This window comes from Dromiciops gliroides, chromosome 1 (genome assembly GCF_019393635.1).
Source record: "Dromiciops gliroides isolate mDroGli1 chromosome 1, mDroGli1.pri, whole genome shotgun sequence".
Lineage (NCBI taxonomy): Eukaryota > Metazoa > Chordata > Mammalia > Microbiotheria > Microbiotheriidae > Dromiciops > Dromiciops gliroides.
Window position 1 is genome coordinate 498,970,919 of NC_057861.1, and position 27,504 is coordinate 498,998,422.

A 27,504-nucleotide genomic window follows, 5' to 3' on the forward strand; every position below is an offset into this window, starting at 1 on the left:
TAGTTGTAAAGAAGAGAAAGCTTTTCTTTGGCAACCTCTTCTTGTCCTCTTCCCCTGCCCCTTCACATACACTTCCCTAGACCCATTTCAGCTGGTTCGTTGGTTGCATGTTGTCTTTATTTTGGCAGGGGACCAAAATGACACCACTATATTAACAGCAAGTTACAGCGTGTCCACCTGTGGCCGATCAGACCAATGAGAGCTCGGAATGCTCTACCACGGGTCAGGCACAAATAATCCTCGTGAACATTCGGTTGGATTCTCTAAATTTGCAGAGCTACTTCAATTCTGCTGTGCTCTATGAGCACAGAACCTTCTCTGATGAGGGCACGCCATGTTGGGCGGTCCTGTGCCAGCGCTCCCATGTCAAGCAATCAATGCTAGAGTTCTTAAGAGAGACCTTGGGGGTGTAACGATCGGAATAACGCCACCTGCTGGAGACTTACTGTAGAAGAGTTCCACCCATGAAGCGAAGGTCTTTGAGGGCAAGACCAGGAGTCTTTTCTTTGGCCTCAGGAAGTGACACGGCCTAGTGGGAGGAGGAAGAAAGAGACTGGCGCTCAGTCTCACTCTCTTTCCTGAGGACGCTGGTGAAGAGCGGGGCTAGAAATGTGCTCTCCCTTTAATAGATAGATGAATGTAGGCCTTTCTCTCTCTTTACCAAATTCTTATTCTCCTTAATAAATGCTTAAAAGTCTAACTCTTGCTAAAGCTTATAATTTATTGGCGACCACTCATTAAATAGTTTAGACAGTTTAGCTAGAATTTTAGCCCTTAACAGGGGGCAGCTGGGTGGCACAGTAGATAGAGCACCAGCCCTGGATTCAGGAGGACCTGAGTTCAAATCCAGCCTCAGACACTTGACACTTACTAGCTGTGTGACCTTGGGCAAGTCACTTAACCCTCATTGACCCTCAAAAAAAAAAGAGAGAGAGAGACCTTGAGATTGTCTTTATCTCTCTTTTTCTGACCGACATGTGAATGTTTGCCTCCTGTGAATCTTCCATAAAATAGTCTTTTAGGTAAGTGTACATTTGGCATTCAAACAACATGGCCAGCCCATCAAAGTTGCACTCTCCACAGTAGAGTTTGAATGCTTGGCAGTTTAGCTTGAGAGATGACCTCAGTGTCTGGTATCTTATGCTGCCAGGTGATCTTCAGTATCTTCCTAAGACAATTCAAATGGAAGCTATTCTGTTTCCTGGCATGGTGCTGGTTGACTGTCCAGGTTTCATAGTCATACAACAATGAGGTCAGCACAACAGCTCTGTAGACCTTCAGTATGGTAGGCAGTCTAATACCTCTTTTCTTCCACACTTTCTTTCAGAGCCTCCCAAATGCTGAGCTAGCTCTGGCACTTCATCCCATTTCAGCTTTCCCGTGTAGGGACTATTCATCTACACTTGACCCAATGCTGCCACCCAATTTTCCAGCTCCCAGGTGATCATTTCTCCTCTGGAGAATTCTACTCTGGTTGATCTACCCCAATCAAAGGGTCCCACAGTCCCCTGGCAGCCCAGAGATCAGTTACTGCCATGTTCTACTCTTCTTCTAATGAAAACCACCCGTAGAGTAACCCATCCCTAAATCCAAGTCTCTCATACCTTCCCAAGTAATAATCTGACAAAAACCAAAACCCTCACTCTAATCTATGATACCATGCTAAGGAGGAAGAACTGGAGACCTTGAGGTGCTTACACATATGGTGATCACGGATTGGCCTTCTAGGCATAACACTCCCACCTCTTTTTGTTTGACCCAAAGGAGTGACTCTAAAGGTAGGAGGAAAGGTGGTGCAACAGTAGACCGGTGGGGGTAGATATTTTGATGCAGGGACAGCCTTGCCCCTTTGTAGGCAGCCACCTACACTGCTTATAGGTAGGGCTGGCCCTGAGTACCAAGATTCAAATGTCTTGACCCCACACCTTCCTTATGTAATTGGACATCTTTGATAATGAAATCATTTTTTTTTTTTTTTGGATTGTCTGGTGGAATTAAGAGCAGGTGGAAATTCAGCAGGCAGTTTTCTGTTCAGCAGACACTTACTACCCTCATAGGAACCACTTAAAATCTCCCCATAGGGGTAGCTAAGTGGCGCAGTGGATAAAGCACCGGCCCTGGATTCAGGAGGACCTGAGTTCAAATCTGACCTCAGACACTTGACACTTAACTAACTGTGTGACCCTGGGCAAGTCACTTAACCCTCATTGCCCTGCAAAAAAACAAAACAAAACAAAACAAAATCTCTCCATAGGTTGTTCAAACAGAAGCTGAACAACCACTTTGGCAGGGATGTGGAAGTGGAGAGATGTGGGTAGGGTAGACTCAGTGACCTTTGGGGCCCTTTCCAATCCTAACCGTTGATGATGCTACTATAGATATAAGTGATGCAGTGTTTGTAATTGTGTGTATGAGTATATACTTAATGAATGTTATTTTGTCTCCTCATTTAGGGTAAATATGTGGTCTGCTTTGATCCACTAGATGGCTCCTCCAACATAGACTGCTTGGCATCTATAGGAACTATATTTGCAATATATAGAAAGGTATGTATCTGTACGTTCTTATACTTAAGACTTGCTTATCTTTGAGGTCTAAAAGGAAACACCTGTGACTAGGAGTTAGGAGACCTAGATTCTTGTTCCACATCAGCATTTTCCAAGTGGAAACTGTCTCCAAATTTGAAGGAAAAAAAAAAAAGACTTCTTTGAAGTTTGGTTTATTTTAATACTTGGTTTTAGTGGTTCTCATAGCTTAAAAAGTTATCTCTCAAATATGCATAGCTCTAAATGGAAGAAGTGTTGTACTTGCTAAATCATGATGCTCATTATCTGTCAATTATGCAACTAAGATTCAGCTAGTCAATAACCATCTTTCTTTTTTTTTAATAAAGTATTTTATTTTTTTCCATTACATATAAAGATAGTTCTCAACCTTTGTTTATACAAGCTTTACAATTTCAGATTTTTCTCCCTCCCTCCCCTCCCTCCCCGTCCCCTAGACAGCAGGTAATCTGATATAGGTTATATATATATATATATATATATATATATATATATATATATATATATATATATACACACACACACACATAATAACATTAATCCTATTTCTGCATTAGCCATGTTATAAGAGAAAAAAAATCAGAGCAATGATGGAAAACCTCAAAACAGAAAAAAAAACTACAGCATCAAAAACAAAAGAAATAGTATGGTTCATTTAGCATCTATACTCCGTAGTTCTTCTTTTTTTTTTTTCCTGGATTTGGAGATCCTCTTCCATCACGAGTTCCCTGGAACTCTTCTGTGCCATTGCATTGGTGAGAAGAATATAGTCCATCACAGTAGATCAACACTCAATGTTGATGTTACTGTGTACAATGTTCTAGTTCTGCTCATCTCACTCATCATCAGCCCACGCAAGACCCTCCAGAATAACCATCTTTCTTGATGTCAATCTGTTGTTCTTGCAAGTGAATTAGAAGGTGTTACATTTTTATGTTTTTAACAAATGGTTTCAAAACCCACTGAAACACTTTGTTTCTGTTTCTAAGTTTTCCATGTATGCAAATTAAGAGTCTTTATAGGCAGTAGACAGCATTTTGAGTAAAAAAGGACCTAGTTTTAAAAAATGTGTTGCTCATAGGGATGGCTTCCTGCTATCATTAGCTAATATCTCAATACACGATATACACATGGGGTAAAATTCATCATGTAGGACAATGGGTGTCAATCTGTATTTCCAATAATCTTCCTGATGATAATTTTGGAATTTGTATCAGATCTAGTTCTATTGTTATTATTTTTATTTGGCAAGAAGAGCTTTTATTAGAAGTATCAGTTCTGTTACTTTTTAGATTGCTTATACTCCCAATTTTAGTATTATCTTTAATCTTTGGTTGCTTTTTAAGAATCTTTTAAAGTGGGGCAGCTAGGTGGCTCAGTGGATAGAGCACCGGCCCTGGAGTCAGGAGGACCTGAGTTCAAATCCGGTCTCAGACACTTAACACTTACTAGCTGTGTGACCCTGGGCAAGTCACTTAACCCCAATTGCCTCACTAAAAAAAAAAAAAAAATTAAAAAAAATCTTTTAAAGTCAACCATCCATTTTGTGAATAGTTTATATAATCCATAAATCCACTTAACCAGGCACAAATAAGCTACAATGAGTCAAAATGTGCTTAAAGTAAACTAAGGAGTGGGCCATTGTTAAGCCCTCGGCAACAAGGAATTCTCACTTATTTATGGAATGTGCTATGTGACTTTGTGATATACAAACTAAGTGACAGAGCCAGGGCCAATCCAGATGGTAAATTAAATAGCTTAATTTCTTTCCCTTTTGTGGCCAAACAGGGATTTATGAAAAACAAAATGTAAAAAAACCCAACCCATAATGCTTCCAGATTTCAGTCACAGGATTCAAGTAGATTTCTTAGAAAAGGTAATTGTCTAGTATCAAGTAATTACATCAATCTACCCACCTCCAGTCTTCCCAGAATTTGCTAGAAAATTGGCAAGATCCACCCCACCTCCAAAAGAAAAAATACAAATCAAAACAAAACATTCTGCAAAGATAAAAGTGACCAAAGTTAAAAAAATAGAGTCCAGCAATGATTTAACACAAAAATGTGCATCTGGGGCCAAGTCCATTTTCATAAGAAGGGAAATGGAGAAAAGGAAGGCTTTTAAAGGGAGCTTGGGGAAGAAGCTGTCTGCCCTAAGACAAAAGGGAGAATGATGGCAAAGGGAAGGGGCTTTGGGGAGCTGAATGTTGGATGTGGCTTTAAAAAAGATCTGAAGGGGCAGCTAGGTGGCGCAGTACATAAAGCACCAGCTCTGGATTCAGGAGGACTTGAGTTCAAATCCAGCCTCAGACACTTGAAACTTACTAGATGTGTAACCCTGAGTAAGTCACTTAACCCTCATTGCCCCGATAGATAGATAGATAGATAGATAGATAGATAGATAGATAGATAGATAGATAGATAGATAGATAGATAGATAGATACATGAAAAATCTGAACCTTATTGCATCCCTCTACCTCCTAGGAAATTTTTTGGCTTTCTCATTGTCTTTATAACTTTGTCTTCCTACTTATATATAGTTAAATTTCAAGGGTGCTACTAGGGTATTTCAGGCAGGCAGTTGGTCAACAGTCATTTATTAAACACCTATTATGTACCAAACACTGTGCTAAACACTAGGGAAACAACATAACGTTAAAAAAAAAATCCAGCCACTGGTCTCAAGGCACTCAGAATCTAATGGGGAAATAATATGCAAACAACTATGTACGAACAAGATAAAGGATAAATTAAGGGAAATCTTAGAAAGAAGGGCTTTTCTTTAAAGGGAATCAGGAAATGCTCCTTGTAGCAAGGTGATGTTTCAGCTGAGACTTGAAGGAAGCCAGGGAGGGCAGGAAACAGAGATGCAGAGGAGAGAATTCCAAGCATGAGGACATCGACTGAAAACGGCCAGTGTTAGAAGGAAGAGAATATACTATGTACCAGGCACTGTGCTATGTCTTTTGATCATTTGATCCCGAGATGGGGGATATTGTTATCTCCACTTTACAGTTTAAGACATGAGAGTCTTTTGCAAGGAATAACAAGGAGGCTGGAAAAGGTAAGGGGGTGGGCCAGGTTGTGAATGGCTTTGAATGACAGAGAACTTTATATTTAATTCTGGAAATGATAGATAGCCACTTGAGTTTATTGAATTGGGGGTGGAGAATGGGCAGGCAACATAGTCAAACTTGTGCTTTAGGAAGATCAATTTGACGGCTGAGTTGAGAATGGCCTGGATTGAAGAGAGAGATTTGAGGCAGATAGATCTAACAAAAGGTTATTGCAGAAGTCTAGTTTTAAGGTGATTTCCTTATTCTTCGCCTAACTCGGACTTAGCAAAATGAGAACCTCCCAAGGGGGTTGGGGGTGGTGGGCAGCAGAGTGGAAGGCAGCTGTTATACGTACATGAAGACTCAGAGAAGTGATTAGAGTGGACAGAACCCCAGGAAGCAGCTGTGGCAAGGAGGAGACAACAGAAAATTCACTGTCTAAGCAGGAGTAGAGGGGAAGAGATGAGGTCACCAGTATGGACTCTGACACACTCACCCAGATGGAGAGACTCAGGGCTGGTGAATCCTCACTTCTTTCTCTCTTCCTCTTTCTTTCTGATTATAGGCAAGAATGAATCAGCTGTTTTCAAAATGGAGCTGGGATGAGATATAGCAGGTTGGCCATTTTTCTTCTCCACTGTCTTCAGGAACATAGTTTGAAAGGAAAACAAGGTCTCCAAAGGAACAGAGATGAGGGAGAGAATAGAAAGTCATGCCCAAACAGAAGCTCTAGGGAAAGAGTAGTGCCACCTTCATGAAGGTGGGACCAGAAGGAAGCAGGGATAGCCCCCCTCACCAACAGAACAACTCTCCCTCTTCCTGTTGCTATACATACTACTTCTCCAAATCTGTCCAATGAGGTTATTCATGCTTATCCTACTGACCTCACATGCTTTATGCTATGTGCAAGTATTTTGACAAATAATAAAGCAATACATAAATGCAAGGATCAAATTCTGTCATTTTACTTTAAGTATTGTTTTAGGGGACAGAGTTTAACCCATTTACAAACTGTATTTAACAGAGGTATCTTTCATAATTTTAAGAATATTCATACACTTTAATTTTAAAATAATTTAATCTACTTCCATTGTCATGTTTTCTCTAGAATTTTCTGTCAAACAGGGAGATTATTCAAAAGTTGAAAGGTACATGGAGAATATAGTATATTGAATTAAATGGCAGGGTAAGCTGTGATAGAGTACAGTTGGGCTATGATTTGTGTAAAATTTAATTTAGCATGAATTAAAAAATGTTTTTTAATTGTGGGGCAATGAGGGTCAAGTGACTTGTCCAGGGTCACACAGTTGGTAAGTGTCATGTGTCTGAGGTCAGATTTGAACTCAGGTCCTCCTGAATCCAGAGCCGATGCTTTATCCACTGTGCCACCTAGCTGCCCCTAGGTCACTTTTTTTTTTTGCAGGGCAATGGGGGTTAAGTGACTTGCCCAGGGTCACACAGCTAGTGAGTGTCAAATGTCTGAGTCTAGATTTGAACTCAGGTACTCCTGAATCCACTGCGCCACCTAGCCGCCCCCGTAGGTCACTTTTAATGTAAGCTAGTTGAGGGCTTGGGGCAGCTAGGTGGTGCAGTAAATAGAATACAAGGTGGAATAGATGAACACTCTGATGAATACCTTCATACCCCAAGGTGGACTGCTCTTAGTAAACAGAACCAATAGAGTTAAGGCTTTCACCTCATTCCCTTCCCCTAATACTGAATGGCACAATTATGAATTTGATTACATGATTGCAATCAAAGCCACATTCCTCTTAGCAGAGCAGGTATTCAGACAAAAGCTTCAAGTTTATTTAAGGCAGTGAAAGAAAATGTAAATGAAATGGCTAGTGAAGAAATTTTTATTGCAAGAATTCACTGGTTCAATCACTTTAAAAATCGAATTGAATTGCATATCAAAATTACCAGAGAGGTGACCAGTGCAAAGAAAGAGGAAGCAGTTAAAATAGCCTTGCATCTATTTTCAAATATTTTCATTGCATATGTCCACTGGTCTGGAACCAATTACCATATTTTATATATAATTATAACTTTAAATAGTGTGAATTTGAATAATGTGATAACTTTAACATTATCTGAACCAGTCAGAACCTAACTATACAATATATGATTTTCTGTTAAAATAGAAAATAATTAATTAAATGACTCAGAGACAGTCAGGCTAAACACTTCTAGTTTCAATTTTTCTCTTATCAACCAGGATTTTTATGGATTGGTTTTCATGAAGGGAATCTGACTTTTTAGTTTGTTGTTTGCCAAAGTTCTATTTATTAGAGTCTTTAATGCTAAGCCATCCTAGACAGAGCATTTAATCCCAAAATAATAAATTGAGAAATGCATTGTTTTTCAATAAAATTCAATTCAACAAACATTTATTCAGTACCTATGATGTTCAAGGCATTCTACTGTTAGTACTTGGAGTTAAAAAAAAAAGTCCCTAATTTTATGAAGCTTATTCTCTTGGGGATCCAAAATGTACTCCAAAATAAAATAAAGTATATACAGAAGAGTTCCCAAAATGAGAGAGAGCTAATAAAAGGGGTGAGTAGGATTAGGAAGTTGGTACCTGAGCTAAATTTGGAAGAAAGCTAGAGATGCCATGAGGAAAGGCAGTACATTCCAGACACAAGGGCCATTATGGAAAGGTGAAGGAGTCAAAGATAATACGCTGTGAATGGTGAACAGTCTGATTGGAATGGAAAGTATGAAACAAGGGTAATTGAAAATATGACCAGCAAGGTAGCTGGGAATCATATTGCCAGGTATTCTGCTAAGCACTGGGGATATAAGGAAGGCAAAAAACAGAACAAAGCAAAACTCAATCCCTGCTCTCAAAGGGCTCACGGCCTAATGAGGAAGACAATATGCAAACATCTATGTACAAAAAAGACAGAGATAGGATGACGGAAGGCACTAAAATTAAGAACTGGGAGAGGCTTCTTGTAGAAGAAGGACCGTTGGCTGAAACGAAGAAAGCCAGGAGGCGGGACAGAGTTCAAGACCCAGGTGAAGAAAAATGTTCAGTTGGGATATGGAATAGGGAGTAAGGTATAAAAAGACTGAAAATATAGGAAGGGGCCAAGTTATATGGGACTTTAAAAGGGGAGAGACTGGAATAAGGAGGCTATTGCAGTAGTCCAGGTAAGAGGTGATGAACTCAACCAGAGTAAGGCTGTGCAGTCAGAAAGAAGGGGATAAATGTCAGAGGTATGGTGGGGTAGAGTTGCCAAAAGTTGGCAACTGAAAAGGATATCTCATGATGGAAATTAAGGTAAACTGAGGCACAAAGTTCTGAGTATGTTCAATTTATTGGTAAGGCTAGAAGTTACCAATAAAAGGGATCTTTAGCTCCTTGGCAAGTCAAAAGACTCCAAACGAGAGCAGACAAATCATTTTTACAGACAAAAGGAGGAGCATCCGAAAACTAGAAGGCAGTACCATGGGGGAAGGGGGGGGGGACAATATGATTGGTCAAAAAGTCTAAAGACTATAGTAAACAGGACTTTGGCAAACAACAAACTAAAAAGCCAGATTCCTTTTAAGTAAGCCAATACATAAAAATCTTGGTCAATAAGAGAAAAATAGAAACTAGACATTTCTAGCCTGATTTTGCCTCTAAATCATTTTTTTTTTTAGTGAGGCAATTGGGGTTAAGTGACTTGCCCAGGGTCACACAGCTAGTAAGTGTTAAGTGTCTGAGGCCAGATTTGAACTCAGGTACTCCTGAATCCAGGGCCAGTGCTCTATCCACTGTGCCACCTAGCTGCCCCACCTCTAAATCTTTTAATTAATTCTTTTCCATTCCAACAGAAAATCACATATTGTACAGCTAGGTCCTGAGTAGTTCAAATAATGAATTCTGTTGAACTTGTCACTATGGAAAACTTTTTGGTGATATCCACCTTCGTGGCTAGTTACTGTCACAGAAATAATAGACCAGACTTCCTTGAAGGACAGCCAGTGTTATAGAAATAACAGGCCAGACTCCCTGGCATTCACCTGCATCCTTTAAGGATAACAGAATTCCTCAATGTAGGAACAGAACAATGATTTACAGATGAACTTTCAAACTTAACTCAGAGACAAATAAAATGTGGCTTAGGTGATTACACAAAATATCGGCAGTGATACAAAATGAAATCAATTACAGAACAAAATCAATTTGGTTTTCTCAATTTTCAGATATAAAGACTGAGGAAGGAGACAGAATGAAGGATAACTCCAAGGTTATGAACCTGGTGGTTCCAGCAACAGAAATGGGGAACTGTGGAGGAAGGATGGGTGTGGGAAGAAATACATTGAGTTCTGTTTTTTTTTTCCTCCAAACTCTTTTCTTGTTTTCAATCAGAGATAGACACACACAGGGTTTCTCAATAGGATTCTGAGTGTTTTCTTAGGTAATGTATTGCAAACATATATTAAGTGCTTCCTTGTCTAGAGAAGTGGGAGAGGCAGAGAAACATAGTTTGATAAGACAGGTCTTAGAGAGATCAGTTAAATTGCTTATACTTAAGTGGGTTAGATTCTTGACTATGATACAAAATAATGTGTGATAGGTTCACAAGAGAGGGGCAAAGTTTTCTGTGAGTTGGTGGGGAAAGAGTAGGCTATTGCTGGGAATGGGAATGGATAGAGTGCAGGACATGCAGTCAGAAAGATCTGGGTTCCAAATTCTACCCCAGCTACTCACTGATTATGTGTCACTAGAATGCACTTAAACTTTCTCAACTTGTTTCCTTATTTGTAAAATGAGTGGATCTCTTATGTCCTTTCAGTCTTTAAATCTATGATCCTATGCTTTAGGCTTCATTGAGAGAGGTAACAGTTTAATTGGATCCCCTAGTAAAGACAGAGAGAAGCGCAAAACATGCCTAGGAAAGCTATCTCAATGCTAAGCCACTCTTCCTGTTATGTCCTTTAAAGTAGTGGTGCCAAACTCAAAAAAAAATTTTTAATGGGGCCACTGATTCCTACATAAAGATCCCTGTCAGAAGCATATTGACTTAAAACAGAGGTGTCAGATCCATGTTGCCTAAGGACCCCCTGCAGTCAACAACACTCCCAGCCTGAGTCAGTTAAGATGTAATTAGGAAATATTTGACAAAAGCAAACAAAAATACAATAAAATATAGCTAATATCACAATTTAAAACTAAGTCAAGGGGCAGCTAGGTGGCGCAGTAGATAGAGTACTGGCCCTGGATTCAGGAGGACCTGAGTTCAAATCTGGCCTCAGACCCTTGACACTTACTAGCTGTGTGACCCTGGGCAAGTCACTTAATCCCAATTGCTTTCACCAAAAACAAAACAAAACAAAACAAAACAAAACAAAACAAAACAAAACAAAACAAAACAAAACAAAACAAAAAAACTAAGTCAAGATGTGGCCCGCAGGGATCCTTATCTGCTTCTATTTAACACCACTAACTTAGAAAACCGCTTATTAATGTTACTTGTCTTCTATCTTATTTTTAATTATTCTGTTATGCATTTCCCAAACACATTTAAATCTGATTGAGAGGAGTGTTGTTGCAGGCCCCTTTGACCCCTTTTCTTTAAAGGCTTCTTCGGGCTCCCTCCATTTTTTATTCATTAGTTCCACATTCTCCTCTCTCTGTACTTGACCCTTTTGCTTCAAGATTTCAAATGTTGTTCCCAATGAAAATTTTCTCTTCAAGAGCTACACAAAGAACAGAAGTGGAGGTAGCCACAAGAATGAGGAGAATGATCTCAAAGGGGCAGGGGACTTGTGGTTAGATGGGGTAAGAATCTCTAGAGCATCCTGGGAAAGGACTCAGCTGCAAAGGTCTGTTAATGCCATAGTCCCAACTGGAGTCATCTCACTATGCATCTGAATGTCTGAAAACTTCATTTATTGGCTATTGTGTTTTGAGTCTCTAGTGCAACAGACTTCCTTGGGGAGGGGTTATTTGTTTTCTGTTTAAAATAAAACATAACCCACATATTACTCTCTTCTCTTACTCAGACCACAGATGATGAGCCTTCAGAAAAGGATGCCCTTCAGCCAGGATGCAAGATTGTGGCTGCTGGTTATGCTCTGTATGGCAGTGCTACCCTAGTAGCTCTTTCCACTGGACAAGGAGTGGACCTCTTCATGCTAGACCCTGTAGGTGTTGTTTTATCCATGTCTCACACACTTTTTGTGTACAGGTTAGAGCAATAACTAGGGTGGGGCAGATGCATTAGAGGCTGCAGAAAGCACCTTCTTAGGTGTGCTTCCTCTCCAATCTGGGATCAGGATGATGACAGGCCTTATTTACCCATCATCTTCTTTCCCCACCCTATCTTCCCTGTCTCCCCTGTTAATCTCTCAATCTGGAAGTGGTGATGGATCCTCTACTCCTTTCCCTACTGAGTCTTGCCTCATCCATTGCTGCCTGTGGCTTCCCTGTTCAGCTCCACTCCCAGTAGTGGTATGCCTGTCTTGTCCGCTGGGGATGCCTGTAAATTTGTCATCCTGCTCATCTCTAATTCTGGCAGTTATAATGCGTTTCTCAACACCCTTCCACACAGACACACACAGACACACACAGGCCCTGCACCTCCTCCCTCAGCCACACTTTCAACAAGATAGAAATCTTGAAGTATCCCAGGGTAAACTTCACCTACACTCAATCCCTTCCCCCCCCCCCCCCCCCGCCCCACCTTGGTCTCAGGTGAAAATTTTGCTACTTTAATTCAATAAACATTCATTGAGCACTTACAATGAGACAAGGCATGGTACAAGATTCTGTCCTTGTTCTGGAGAGGCAAATACAAACATATGAAATGGTCCCTCTCCTCAAGGAGTTTACATGAGGGAAATAGCATGTACATAAATAAATCAATACCAAAAATATAGAAAATAAACACAAAGTGATTTTCAGTAGTGCTAACAAATCTGGAGAAATTGGTAAAGGCCTCTGGTGGGACATAGCACTTGAGTTGAACCATAGAGGGAACTACAGGCTCTGAGAGAAGGCAAAAAGGAAGGCATTGGAGAGATGAGGAACAGCTTGTGTGAAGACATCAAGATGGCAAGGGGAATGTCATGTTTGGGAAATACCTAGCAGGCCAGTTTGACGGGAATTTAGAATACATGAAGAAAAGTAATATGGGATTACTCTGGAAAGAAAGGCTGGAGAGTCAGATTGTGAAGTGCTTTAAATGCTTAATACTTAAGTCAATACTTAAAGAAATTCACTCTGTCTTTCTGAAGAACAAATACTGAAGCTGAACCTTAAATACTTTGGCGACATAATGAGAAAGTGGGACTCAGTGGAAAAGACCAGGGTCAATATCAGGATGTTGGAAGAAACTGAAGGAAAAAGGAAAAGGGGATGGCAGAGGATGAGATGCATAGATATTGTCATGGAAGCAAAAGCAATGAACAAGAACTTGGACAGACTTTGAGAGATAGTGGAGGATAGAAGGGTCTGGCCTGCTGTGGTCCATGAGGTCACAAAGAATTGGATATGACTGAACAACAAAAACAAGGAGACCCTGTATTTTATCCTAGGGACAATAGGGAGCCATTGAAGCTTCTTGAAAGATGGAGTGAAACACAGACGCGCTCCAGGAATATCAATTTGGTGGCTCTAGGCAGATTAGATTAAAAGGAGTAAGACTTGATTCAGAGAATCCAATTAGGAAGTGTTTGCACTAGTCACTCTAGATAAAAGCTGATGAGGACTTGAATCAGGGTGGTTGTAGTGTGAATGAAAAGAACAGATGTGAGAGATACTGAGGAGGCAGAATCAATAAAACTTGGCAATTAATTGACTATGGGAGGGAGCAAGTGAGAATGAAGAATTGAGAATAAACAGACATTTATTAAGCATCTTTTGTTTAGTTGCTTTTGGTCATGCCCAACTCTTCATGATCCCATTTGGGGTTTTCTTGGCAAAGATACTGGAGTGGGTTGTATTTCCTTCTCCGGATCATTTTACAGGTTAGAAAAATGAGACAAATAGGGCTAAATGACTTGTCCAGGATCACACAGCTAGTAAATGCCATGCTGGATTTGAACCCAGGTCTTTCTAACCCCAGGCCCAGCACTGTATCCAATGAGCCACCCACTGTGTGCCAACCACTGTCCTAAGTACTGAGAATACAAAGAACGAAAGAGGGAAAAAACCAATCCAAGTGCTCACAGTTAAACACGAGAGTGAAGTTGAAAACAACTATGCGCAAGCAAGATATAGGCAGGATAATCTGCAAATTATCTTAGAGGGAAAACATTATCACTAAGAGAGATTGGAAAAGGCTTCTTGTAGAAGGTAGGATTTTAGTTTAGTCTTGAAGGAATCCAGGGAGTAAGGAGGGAGAGTCATCCAGGCCTGGGAGACTGCTAGTGAAAATGCACAGAGTAGATTCAGGAGCCAAGATGGTGGAGTAATAGGAAGAGGTATAACCAAGCTCTATCTTCAGCCAGGATATTTTTACATTACCATATCAAACTATTCATTTTGTTTTCAACTGAAACAACCTCTTTAGGAAGGGCTGAAAAAAATCCAAAAAATCTTGTGTCAAGATCTAGATTGTAAACTGGGGAAACCTAATAGCCAGCATCTAATATAGGCTCTCTAAAACCCACCAAAAAACTCATTTGTAACTTGCCAAAAGATACATAATTATGAATTTTTGTTATGATACATGACCCTAGTCCATTGGAGGTACCAAGCTTTGCTCTAGGAACCTAGGTACCATTTAGCATTTGTATCCCTTTCTGTACCACCTTGTGACATAGCTAGTACGGATATTATTATCCTTATTTTATAGGTAAGGCTCAGAGAGGTTGGGATTTATTTGTCCAAGGGCATAGAGTTAATGAGTGGTAGAGGGAGAGACTAAAACCCATTGAATCTAGTCCTCTTTCTACTCAACAGTACTGCTCTTCTGCTCAGAAGATAATCTGGAAACTCAAATGTGTAACTATCCAAGTGCCACGGAAATGCATAATCAAGTCAGACCTCCCTGTAAGAAAAACAACCCCGAGCACCCTCCTTTCCCACCCTCCTGTTAAAAATCTGCCAGGAACCTTTAGAGAGTCAGAGGGATGAACATAGACAACTCCCTTCTTATACACAAGATCCCAAGTAATGAGTAACCACAGTCAATAGATAAACTATATATGATTCATGGGATGTGTGAATGGGGAAGAGAAGCACATGACTTTATATCCTTTTAACTTTGTGAACTACTTCATGTATCGAGTGTAGGTAGCCACTGCCAGGTAGGCAGTGGCTCTGCTATGAACTATCTTATACAGGCCTAAAATAGGCTATTCCCCCACCTTGAAACGAATTTATTAAATAGGGAATAGATGGCACAATTTGTGTTACAAAATAGATCAAGCTGCTGGGTCAGGGGAGTGGGGGAAGAAAGGAAAGATAATAATTTCCAAATAAAAATTTCTTTTCAGATTACAAAACAAGAATACATAGTCTTGATTCTAAATTTTTAAAAAAGCACTAAATGATACATATACAGGTTTCTTTTAAGGCAAGGAAAAAGAAAGAAATCCAGTGACAAAAAGAGTTCATCCATATTTCCTGTAAATGATCCCTTAAGGACAAGTTTCTTTTCTAGGAAGCCCACAAAAACTTTTCACAGAGAAGCCACACTTCCACAAGATAATTAGATTAGGCAAACCTAGGTTTTTGTTTCTGTATCTGTCACTTGGTGAATGAAGATACCCTCTTGAAGATGTTCAATGTCATCCATTTCATACATTTACTATGATGCTATTGCTAGTGTGGTCCCATCATTACTGAAGGCAAGTGATGCTATGCCAGTGGGGATGCCAATCCTAGTGAACTAGAGAGAAATCCTGGGGCCAAATCCAGAATTATCTGGGTCATCTTCTTGGGACCTTCTATGAGAGCAAGGGTTCTTAACTCTGTGTGTGTGTGTGTGTGTGTGTGTGTGTGTGTGTGTGTGTGATGGAACTCTTTGGTAGCCCAGTGAAGCTTATGAACCCCTTGTCAGAATTGTATTTTAAAAAATCATAATAGAAGGAGATATTGAATTTCAGTTAGAGTTTAGTGAAAATAATGGCATTCTTCCTTCCAAGTTCATGAGCCCCTGAAATCTATTCATCAGTGTCAAGTTCAGAACCCCTACAAGTTCTGAATAGGTTAGAGATCTGTTATCTGACTTTTATTGAATTCTGTTTTTTGGTGTCTATTTTTTTTTTCTTTTCAGGCTCTTGGTGAGTTTATCCTGGTGGATAGAGATGTCAAAATTAAAAAGAAAGGGAAGATCTACAGTATCAATGAAGGTTATGCCAAGTACTTTGACCCTCCCACAACTGAATATGTACAAAAAAAGAAATTTCCTGAGGTGAGAAAGGCCTGGCATGGCAACTGGAGATCTATATTTTTTGCAGTGAGGGCTGGTGAAACCTTTGCAGAGAGGCCTGTTTAGATGAATGAGATTCAGCATCCCTGCCCGTTGTGTCTATCTTTTGGGGGGGGGCAATGAGGGTTAAGTGACTTTCTCAGGGTCACATAGCTAGTAAGTGTCAAGTGTCTGAGGCCAGATTTGAACTCATGTGCTCCTGAATCCAGGGCCAGTGCTTTATCCACTGTGCCACCTAGTTGCCCTGCCCCACCCCCGTGTTTATAATTTTTGCATGATAGTGATGTATTCTGTTTTCTTAAGCAAGAAAAGAAAATGTTCTAGTTAAAATTCACCTGCTAAAGTTTAGCTTATTAACTTCCCACTAGAAAAAAAAGGCCTTAGGTAGTGAGCAGATACTAGGAGGTGGGGGAGGGGATTGTGATAATTTCAAAAATATCTGAATAGGGTCAGCTGGATGGATAGAGCACCAGCCCTGGAGTCAGGAGTACCTGAGTTCAAATCCGGCCTCTGACACTTGACACTTACTAGCTGTGTGACCCTGGGCAAGTCACTTAACCCCAATTGCCTCACTAAAAAAAAATCTGAATATATCCACCTGAAGCAGGCATGTGTACACCAACAGTTTTTGGAACGAAGATATAGGTTAGAGGAGAACCCAGAGGAGTTTTCTCAGACAGACCATTAGGGGCAGACACTCAGTCATGCCAAAGGTGTGAGAGTGAGGCCAGTCATGGACTAAAGTGAAGAAGCCGTGTCTCATTGTCAATGGTGTACTGAGAGAGCTAGACCAAGTCGAAGGAGTTGCTGGACCCCACTGGAACCAAACAGATTCATGAAGGATGGAGGTACCAGATATGGGACTTCGGGATTTTGGTTCCATTTTCAGGAAAGGAATTTAATAAGGGTGAAACTGAAAAGCAAGGTTAACTGAAGCTTTGGGGAGAGATAGTCATTGGGACTCCATACCACCTTTGTCAAGTGCTCAGATATAAGTTCTTCCTGTGTGTGATTCTTACCTTGAATAAACCTTTTTTTGTTGTTGTTCGCCTAAGTTCTAAGGGGTTTTAGAGAGCCTTTTGAGAGACAAGAGATGGATTCTGTTGTTTTGAGGGGAGAACAGAGATAGGAGTATAACCCATAAAGATTATTATTTGAGAGAGGCTCCTGGAACAGGTTCTTTGTGTCAGAGAGCAGGGTCTGATACATGGCTTACATTTGGGGGACTTATTCTGGAAATCTGATTTTGGTGAGTCAGTCATCTAGCATTTATAAGTGCCTACTATGTGCCAGGCTGTGTTAAGCGCTGGAGTGTTCTAGGCTTCTGGCACAAGTGATACCTATTATCTAAGTGGCCATGGACACTGAGCAGTTAGCCAATCAACAAACATTTATTAAGTGCTTGCTGTGTGCTGGTCACTATACTAAGCTCTGATGATATAAAGAAAGGCAAAACTAGCTCCTGACCTCTAGGAGTTCAAATCCTAATGGAGGAGATGACATGCTAGGTTCTGATTCTTACCACTAACCCATTATTCAAATTCACACTGCATATTTCCATGATTTCCATCTGTCAGGAACCAATTACAATAGTTTCCATAATCATTACTTTGTATCCTGTAAATTTTAATACATATAACTAGACCACTTTACAGGATGCATTATTCACACTAATGAGAACTAGCTCTAACTAGGTTCATACAAGATAGATCTCAGAGAGGAAGGCTGAGGGAACTGGGAAAATTTCCTTATAGAAGGTGTTGTTTGAACTGAGTCTTAAAGGAAGCCAGAGAAACAAAGAGGCAGAGGTGAAGGACAGTATGCTAGGCATGGGGGATAGCTACTGCAAAGATTCAGAGGTGGGAAATGGGTAGTTGTGCATGAGGAACAGCAAGGAGGCCAGTGTGTAGCTGGATCATAGAATTTGTGGTGGGAAGTAAGTGTGAAAAGATTTTAAAAAGGTAAGAAGAGGCTTTACAAAAGGATTGGCTAGGGCAGCTAGGTAGCACAGTGGATAAAGCACCAGCCCTGGACTTGGGAGAACCTGAGTTCAAATCTACCCTTAGACACTTGACACTTACTAGCTGTGTGACCCTGGGCAAGTCATTTAACCCTCATTGCCCTGCTCCCTGCCAAAAAAATAAAAAATAAAAGGATTGGCCACTGAGTCCCTCGGGGGACTCTAAAGGGAATGACTGCCCTCTGATGTTCTCTCTCACATCTGACCTGGGTGTTGGAGGAAGAAGGACAGTTTGTGGAATGGACTTTTACAGCGGCTCCTACTTCCTCACACTATTGTGGCCACATGCCCTTCCTGGTTCACTGGCCAAGTCTTGCTGACTTGGTCTAAATCCCTGGCCTCTTTCTCTCCTACCTCCACGTTGTCATGGCAATGAAGGCAAACCTAAACTTGGATTTTGCTCTCACCTCTTTTGTTTTGTTGTTTCATGGTCATAGACAAACAGGTAACCTGAGGTGACCCATATTTGACATTGGGAGCAACCTTCTGATTTTGAGAAGTGTAGAGGGGACCAATGAGAGGAGTGATTGGTTACCCAGATTAAAAGCAATATATGGGGGCAGCTAGGTGGCACAGTGGATAGAGCACTGGCCCTGGAGTCAGGAGTACCTGAGTTCAAATCTGGCCTCAGATACTTAACACTTACTAGCTGTGTGACCTTGGGCAAGTCACTTAACCCCAATTGCCTCACTTGAAAAAAAAAGTAATATATGAAGCAATGGTTAGGGTTTTTTGTTTTGTTTTGTTTTTTTGTTTTTTTGCGGGGCAGTGAGGGTTAAGAGGCTTGCCCAGGGTCACATAGCTAGTAAATGTCAAGTGTCAGGACAGATTTGAACTCAGGTCCTCCTGAATCCAGGGCCAGTGCTTTATCCACTGAACCACTTAGCTGCCCCAATAGTTAGAATTAAATATAAAATCCTCAGTTTACTTCTCCATGGTCTTGCCTCAGTTTCCTCATCTGTTAAATGGGAACAATAATAACTTCTATCTCCTAGGGCTATTGTGAGGATAAAATGAAATAATATTTGTAAAATGCTTTGCAAACCTCAAAGCACTATATAAATGCTGGCCATTACTACTACTATTACTTATTATATCCCAGTCATTTTTATTAAAACAAACAAACAAACCCAAACCTGAGGTTTTTACTTCTATGCTCTATAAAGAGGCTGGGCCTCTGTAGACTGAATGAGGAGACCCATATCAGGATTATGTTATAATATGTTTGGATTAGAATGTAAACTCCAAGCAAATAGGAATTGTTTCATTCCTTATATTTGTATATTCAGAGTCCCACACAATACCTGGTAGGCAACTACTCAATACATGTGTGTTAAATGATTGACTTTCCAAGGAATACGTCTGTCAGAAAGAAGGTGGATGCTGATTCTGGTACATCCAGACTTAGCAAGTCTTTCTGTGATCTCATTGATCGAGACTGACTGACTCTAGCCTATTCATGAGATCAGTGGCTCATGAACTTAGAGACAGAAGGTAGCCATCAAGTCCAACCCTATCATTTTACAGATGGGGAAACTGAGGTAAAGAGAGGTTAAGTGATTTGCTTAGGGTCACACAGCTAGTAAGTATCTGAGGTAGAGTTTGGATCCAGATATTCCTAACTCTGAGCTTAGTACCCTATCCTCTATAACCATGAGTAGTAGCAGAAAACTGTGTGCAAAGGATGTATAACAGCACATAGTAGGGGCTCAATAAATGTTTATTGACTTTTTTTAAAATAAGGGAACTAAGTGTGATGTGATGAGTTCAAGATGCCCTGGACTAACTTGCCAAGTGGCACAATGGATAGAGTGCCAAGCCTGGAGTAAAGCTTATTTTCCTGAGTTCAAATTTTGCCTCAGTTTCCCCATCTATAAAACGAGCTGGAGAAGGAAATGGCAAACCACTCTAGTATCTTTGCCAAGAAAACCCCAAATGGAGTCATGAAGAGTCAAATACAACTGAAAAGACCTTTTATGACCTCATGTGGGGTCATGAACAGCAACAACAACAACCTGCTAGGTAGCCTCTGGTTCTCAGTGTTGAATCTGTGTAGTGGTCACTCTCAGATACCTGTGGCAGAGGAAGATAAGGCAAAGAGAGTCTTCATCAGTGCATTGGGATTTTACCATTTCAAATGCATGTCGCAAGAGATGCCAAGTGTTGGTTTACCTGGATGATCCCATTATTATTATAGTTAGGAAGCCACTGGAAAAGCAAGAGAAGAGACTACTGAAATTATTAGCTAAGCTAAATGTGGCTGGTCTAAAACAGTCAATGACCAATTATCAGTTCTTCTGAGGAAGAACTGCTATGTGTATGTGGGTCACATGGTGATTTTATCAGCTCCTGTGAATTTCATGATCATCTCCATGCAGATAATCCCCAGATTTATCTATAGCTATATCTATGTCTATGTCTACACCTACATCGACATCTATCTATATACATAGTCCTAGTGTCTCCTAAGTTATTGTCATACATCACAAACTAACTGCCTATTGAACAATTTCAACTGGATGTCTCATTGTTGTTGAATTAAACAGTCATTTTTAAGTTGGGTCCAAATCTTTGTGACCTGATTTTGGGTTTTCTTGGACTAGTTTGCAATTTCCTTTTCCAGCTCATTTTACATATGGGGAACTGAGGCAAACAGGGTTAAGTGATTTGCCCAGGGTCATATAGCTAGTAAGTGTCTGAGAGTGGATTTGAATTCAGGTCTTCCTGATTCCAAGGCAGGTGCTTTATCCACTGTGCCACCTAAACCCCTAAACAGGCTTAAGTGACTTGCCCAGGGTCACATAGCTAGTAAGTGTCTGAGAGTGGATTTGCATTCAGGTCTTCCTGACTTCAGGCCCAGCCCTCTATCTATTGTACCACCTAGCTGCCCAACTTGGGCCTTTCTGAGTATTTAATTACAGGAAATTAAGTGGAAGTAAACTACACGGTTTGGCACATGGAAGAGAAGAGCCCAAGGACTCTAAGAAACTGTAGGAAGCTAGCTATTAGTTCCTCTCTCTCTCTCTTTTTTTTTTTTTTTTAGTGAGGCAATTGGGGTTAAGTGACTTGCCCAGGGTCACACAGCTAGTAAGTGTTATGTGTCTGAGGCCGGATTTGAACTCAGGTACTCCTGACTCCAGAGCCAGTGCTCCATCCACTGCGCCATCTAGCTGCCCCAGTTCTTCTCTTTACTGTTACCAGAAGAAACGTAATTTACTCTAAATTCCTGTATCCCCTCTGCCTTCCGAGGGCAAACAAAACAAGTGATATTCCCTCTTCAGCATGAATCCTGAATGCCCTCCTCAAACCACTCTTCAGCTTATTCTAGGCTAGGCCTGACTCAGGTCAGTCTCCCGGTAGTTTAGGTTTAATATTGGAACAAATATGAGATACTCCTAGGTCATTCAACAGTTAACCAAAGGAGAGTTAGTTAGGCATAACAGGAGAGGGATAGTCAACAAGAGTAGCATTGAGGACTCCTCAAGTTGATTCAGGTGAGCAGAACTCTCTTGCTTGAATTCCTTTTGTGAATGTCTAGAAGAGCAATCAGAGAGAGCACTGGGTACCTCTTGGGGCTGTTTTATACTCAGCTGACTAGGAAACAACATCAACTTAACCTTGAGTCCCCTGAACCAACAAAGTCTTGGAGATTTAAAAAAATTTAATAAACACTTTTATTTGTAGTTTTGGGTTCCAATTTTTATCCCTCCTTCCCTCTCTCCCCTCTCCCTTCCCTGAGGCAGAAATTAATCATATATGGGTTATACATGTACAATTACGTAGAACATTACCATATTAGTCATTTTATATGAGAAAAATTGAATTAAAAAAATGAAAGAAAGTGAAAAATAGCATGTTTCAGTCTGTGTTCCATCAATATCATTTCCTACTTTGGAGGTAGATAGTATGTTTCATCAATAGTCCTTTGGGATTGTCTTGGATCATTGTACTGTTGAGAATAGTTAAGTCATTCACAATTCTTCATCAAACAATATTGCTATCTCTGTGTACAATGTTCTCTTGGTTCTGCTCACTTCACTATACATCAATTCATACAAGTCTTTCCAGGCCTTTCTGAAACCATCCCGCTTGTTGAAGATGGTTTTTAGGGAAAAACTAGCAGGAGTTAGGATTTCGTGCTTACCACAATGTTCTTAATTTTTTTTTCTCAAGGCAATCGGGGTTAAGTGATTTTCCCAGGGTCACACAGCTAGTAAGTACCTGAGGCCAGATTTGAATCAGGAAGATGAGTCTTTTGGGCTGGATATGTCACGTAGGTTCCCTACTATTTAAAAAAGAAAAAAAAAAAACCTGTCGTGAGGTTAGTCTGCAATGACCTGTTCCGGATTGAGTCACTCTGGCTCTGTAGTTACTGCTTCCTTTTCTATGTGTTGGCCAGGAATGATAGTAAAGCTTACTAGACTATATATATTTTTTAATTTGATTCTTGAAACTAGCCTGCAAATCATGTGCTATTATTAGCCCCATTTTACAGATGAGGAAATGAGATTAGGAGAAGTTAAATAACTCAGTTCAAGTCTTCCTTGTTCCTAGTCTAGCTCTCTATGCACTTAGACCACCCAGCTGTGTCTATTGTTCATGCACTCTATTCTCTTTTCACCTTTTCCAGTACCGAAGTACCTTTCCCATTCTTTTCGGTCTTTTGAAGATAACTGACAATGGCTCAGCAGTCACATTTCCAAGTTCTTTCCATACCCTGTGGTATAATACACCTGGGCTCAGTTATCTGAACACATTCATGGAAAACATGTTTTTCCTTACTCTTTCATTTCATATTTTGCGTATTAAAATCATAGAGTGCTAGAAACTCAGAGACCATCTAGTCCAACCTGCACTGGAACAAAAAGTCTTTCTTCAACCTTTCTGACGGGGCTTGTTCAAGTGTTTGTTGGGAAATCCGCAGCAAGGGAGACAACCATGGCCTCCAGAGGCAAACCTTTCTACCCACTGCTTTCAGTTCTGCCTTCTGGGGCCAAGCAGAACAAGGCAAGGCCCTCTTCTCTGTGATGACCCTTTAAATATTTGAAGTCTTCTTTTTTCTGGACTAAAACTCTCTCTCCCCCCAGTCCTTCAATGGCTTCTCCCATAGCATTAACTGGCCTTTCATCATCCTAGGCATCCTGGTGCCTCTAGCGGGTGCAGTGGATAGAGCTGCAGGCCTGAAGTCAGAAGGACTCATCTTCCTGAGTTCAAATCCAGCTTCAGATGCTTACTAGCTGAGTGATCCTGGTCAAGTCACTTAACCTTCTTTGCCTCAGTTTTCTCATCTGTAAAATGAGCTAGAGAAGGAAATGGCAAACCACTCCAGTATCTTTGCCAAGAAAACCCCAAATGGCATCACAAAGAGTAGGACATGACCGAAACAACCCAACAGCAACAAATCATGTCTCCTCTAAGTCTCCTCTTTTCTGGACTAAAACTCCCCCCCAATTCTTCAACTGATTCTCCCCTAGCATTAGCTGACCCTTTACCACCCTGGTTACCCTCTTCTGAATACTCTCCAGATTATTGGTGTCCTTCCTAAAATGTAACAATGAGAACTGAACAGAATTTCTTAGATACGGTCTGACCAGTGAGCTGTTTTATTTTTGGTTCTTTGCCATCAACAGAGCAAGAATGCTGGTCCTGAAGTCAGAAAGAAAGGAATTCATACACTTACTAGTTGTATGACCCTGGGAAAGTCTCTTAAACTCTGTCTCAGTTTCCTCAAACTAAAATAGTGATAAAAATAGCATCTAATTTCCTGGGTTGTTGTAAGGATAGCATACGAAAAAATTTGTAAAGGATTTAGCACGATGCCTAACACATAGTAGGTGCTAAATAAATGTATTATTGTTGTTATTGCATTATTATTATTCTCCTTGGAAAAGAAAATGAGGACAGAGTAACTCTGCTTTCTCCTTTATCAGTTCCTCTCATTCCATGCACACCAAAGTGTTGGTCCATCCCTTCTTTGATCTTTCTTGTTTCCCCACTTTAGCCCTTAACATCTCTCCCTCCCTTTTAAAAAATTCTTAGCTTTCTTCAACAGTCTTAACCTATTAAAATCTTTGGCATTCTTGATAATATTCTTTTTTTTTTGGTGAGGCAATTTGGGTTAAGTGACTTGCCCAGGGTCACACAGCTAGTAAGTGTCAAGTGTCTGAGGCTGGATTTGAACTCAGTTCCTCCTGAATCCAGGGTCAGTGCTTTACCCACTGTGCTATCTAGCTGCCCCTATTCTTCTCTTAAATTCATCAAGACATGTCTAATTAGACTTCCCATATGACCCCTAATAATAATAGTATTCAGAGGGGACACATGTATCAACTCCCTATCCTTTATTTCTTCATGATTGTTTATGTTTACCTTTTAATGTTTATCTTGATTCCTGTGTTTGCACTTCAAAGTTTTTGTGTAGCTCTGCTGTTTTCATCATGAATGCTGAGAAGTCCTCTATTTCATTAAAGATCCAGCTCCATACACCCCCATAGTATTATATTCAGTTTTGCTAGGTAAGTTATTCTTGATTTGCCTTCTTGGATATTGTATTCCAAGATCCTTTGCTAAATAATGTGTGATCCTTACTGTGGTACCTTAGTGCTCATAGAACTGAATGTTGACTGACAAAGCTGACTGTTGACACCTGCTCTTACATCCCGAACACAGTCGAGATGCTCAGGTAAGGGTCTGGGACCTCTTCCTGCCCTGCTGCACAGCTTTGGTCCTTTTTCAGTTCCTGGAGACTGGAATTTCTCTGTGATGTGTTTCTACAATGGACAGACCCCATCTCAGTGTCCACAGACCTTTCTGTCTCTCCATGCCTATCTGAGCTGGAAAATGACCCATTTTGACAGACCATGACTAGCCTTGGGCTTTCTAGACAAGAGGATCTCTCTCCACTCAAGCCTGAGTAGAACAAAATGGATTTCCCCACCTTAGATTAAATTTCTTGAAAGGCTGGGTGGGGTCTGACCAAGATTGAGGAGAGTTCATTCAATCTCAGTACCAGTAATGTCCTTCAAGAGACCGAACTTAAAATTAGGACTTTGGAAGAAGGAGAGAGCTCCAAATCTCCCCAAGATATTGGTTACTAATAATCATTTCTCTCACTTCCTTTTCATTAATTGATAAGATGTGGAAGATTCTAGGCAAATGCACTCTTACCAGCCCCTGTTAGGTGCAGTTTATCTTCTCTCATTCCAATATTTTAAATCATAGTTGAAAAATCAAAATTTCATTCTCAAATATCATCTCTCTAATTTACTGTTCACTACTCTGTCTTTCTTTTCTGTATTGTACCCTTAAATGCTGAGTAATGATCAACACCAGCCATGACCATAGAAATCTTTACTTTTTTGCTCAAGATTCTGTCTTTAACAATGTTCTCTCTGTTCCTTCTTTCTCAATCTAAGTCAGTATTACATTAGGATCATGGGAACAACTTGGCACATGAAGAGCTGTTCCTTGTGTATAAACAAACAAATTATGTGACCTCATTCCTTTATTTAGTAAAGTATTTGAGGAAGTAGTTATCGAAGAATTGAGCTGTGCATGGTATCTAGTCTGTCAGTTGTATCATCTGTATGTAAAAAAGAATAGGGGCATCTAGGTGGTGCAGTGGATAAAGCACCAGCCCTGGATTTAGGAGTTCCTGAGTTCAAATCCGGCCTCAGACACTTGACACTTACTAGCTGTGTGACCTTGGGCAAGTCACTGAACCCCCACTGCCCTGCAAAAAAAAACCCCAAAACCAAAACAAACAAACAAAAAAAGAATAGCACATTCTTGGTAATTAAAAGATACTTTGCCCTAGAGAAAACTAGGTAGTAGAATTAAATACTATAGCAATTTTCATAATAATAACAAAAAGCAAACAATCCAGCTCACTCAGATTCAAGTTCACATTCTGTGTATATTTGGAGGGGAACATTAAACCTTTGCAATCATGGGATGTTCCTGAAACTATGGGCAAATCACTTAATCTCTCTAACCCTAACTTTCTTCATCGGCCATACACTGATAATTATACTGGTAATATCTATCTCACAAGGTTATATTACAAGATTCACATGATCTGTAAATCACTTTGAAAACGTTAAAACACAGTATATGTGTGCTTTCATTATCAACATATTGATGAACCATATTAATAACAATTAATGTATTAACTTTGTCACATGGATTTAGTCATTTATTCAACAGACACTTTTAAACAATGAAAATAATAAATAATAGGTAGTGTTTATATAGTGCTTTAAGGTCTGCAAAACATATACAAATATTATCTCATTTTAAATACCTACTATGTACAGAGCACTGTGCTAGGCATTGGGAATGTAAATTCAAAAGAGCTGTCCTCAAAGAATTTATAATTTAACAAGGGGGATAAGATAATATAAAATAACTGTGATTTGAAAGGGAATGTAAAAGAGCTCAAAGTGTGATGAGAAAATTGAGAATGGTGAGATCTCTGTCATTTGGGGTCTGGGGTGGGAACTGCTGGTTTTAAAGTCCCCCTTCCAGACCTACTCGGAAAAATATGAAGAAAGGGAATCTCAAAAGAACCTCCTTGTCACCAGGCACTGAGCTCTACCTCCTTACTCTTCCTCCCTCCCATTAATCTTTCTCCAAAACCTCCTCTCTACCTGACACACACTTAACTTTACTATTTTGATGGATCCATGACAAAAATGGCAAATTTTCTGTCTTATTCTATGAAATTTTTGTCCATGTCTGTTCATCTATCTTCCATAGATTCTTTTGTTTTTTCTCTTGTTTTCTTTTTTAAAAAAATTAACATTATTATCTCAATGATAGTAATATACCACGTGGGCTGACCATCTATAGGAATTTCATTTTATCTTATAGATAATAGTGAGCCATTGATGTTTTTTCAGCTCAGGACAATAATATGGTCAGATAGACTTAACATCTACCTCCCAGGGCTGTTGTGATGATAAAATGAGATAATATTTGTAAAGTGCTAAGCACATGCCTGGCACATAGTAAGTACGATATAAATGTTAGCCGTTGTTATGCTTTAGGAAAATTATTTTGGCAACTCTATGACAGATGGAAGAAGGGAGAAACTGGAAATTCAAAGACCAATGAGGGGACTCCAAGATCCCAATAAGAGGTGATAAGGACCTCAACATAGGTGATACTGTGTGTTGTAGTAAATGGAAAGAATGGAAAAAATTGTGGATACAGAGATAAAAATGAAAGAATCCCTACCCTCAAAGAACTTTATGTACATACATAAAAAACCAAAATATGCGCAAAATAAATGCAGTCATAAGAGGGGGATAACATTAACAACTGGGGAACCAGGAAAAACCCTTTGTAGCAAGTGGTGCATGAGCTGAGCCTTAAAGGGAACTTAAAGATGGAGGTAAGGAATTTCCCTATGTTCTCAAGAGCTTCCTATCATCAACTGAAAGTCATTATCTAATATCGTGAGAAACAGTCTAAAGAAGACTGGG

General features: G+C 40.0%; 1 protein-coding gene across 1 annotated transcript in view; it reads left to right on the forward strand.

Moving 5' to 3' along the window:
* Window positions 1–27,504, forward strand: part of FBP2 (fructose-bisphosphatase 2) — a 65,377-nt gene that overhangs the window by 16,690 nt on the left and 21,183 nt on the right. The window contains exons 3-5 of the mRNA XM_043975935.1: window positions 2,454–2,546; window positions 11,624–11,764; window positions 15,844–15,981. Coding sequence (XP_043831870.1) covers window positions 2,454–2,546; window positions 11,624–11,764; window positions 15,844–15,981 — 372 coding nt within the window. The remainder of the gene's footprint in view (window positions 1–2,453; window positions 2,547–11,623; window positions 11,765–15,843; window positions 15,982–27,504) is intronic.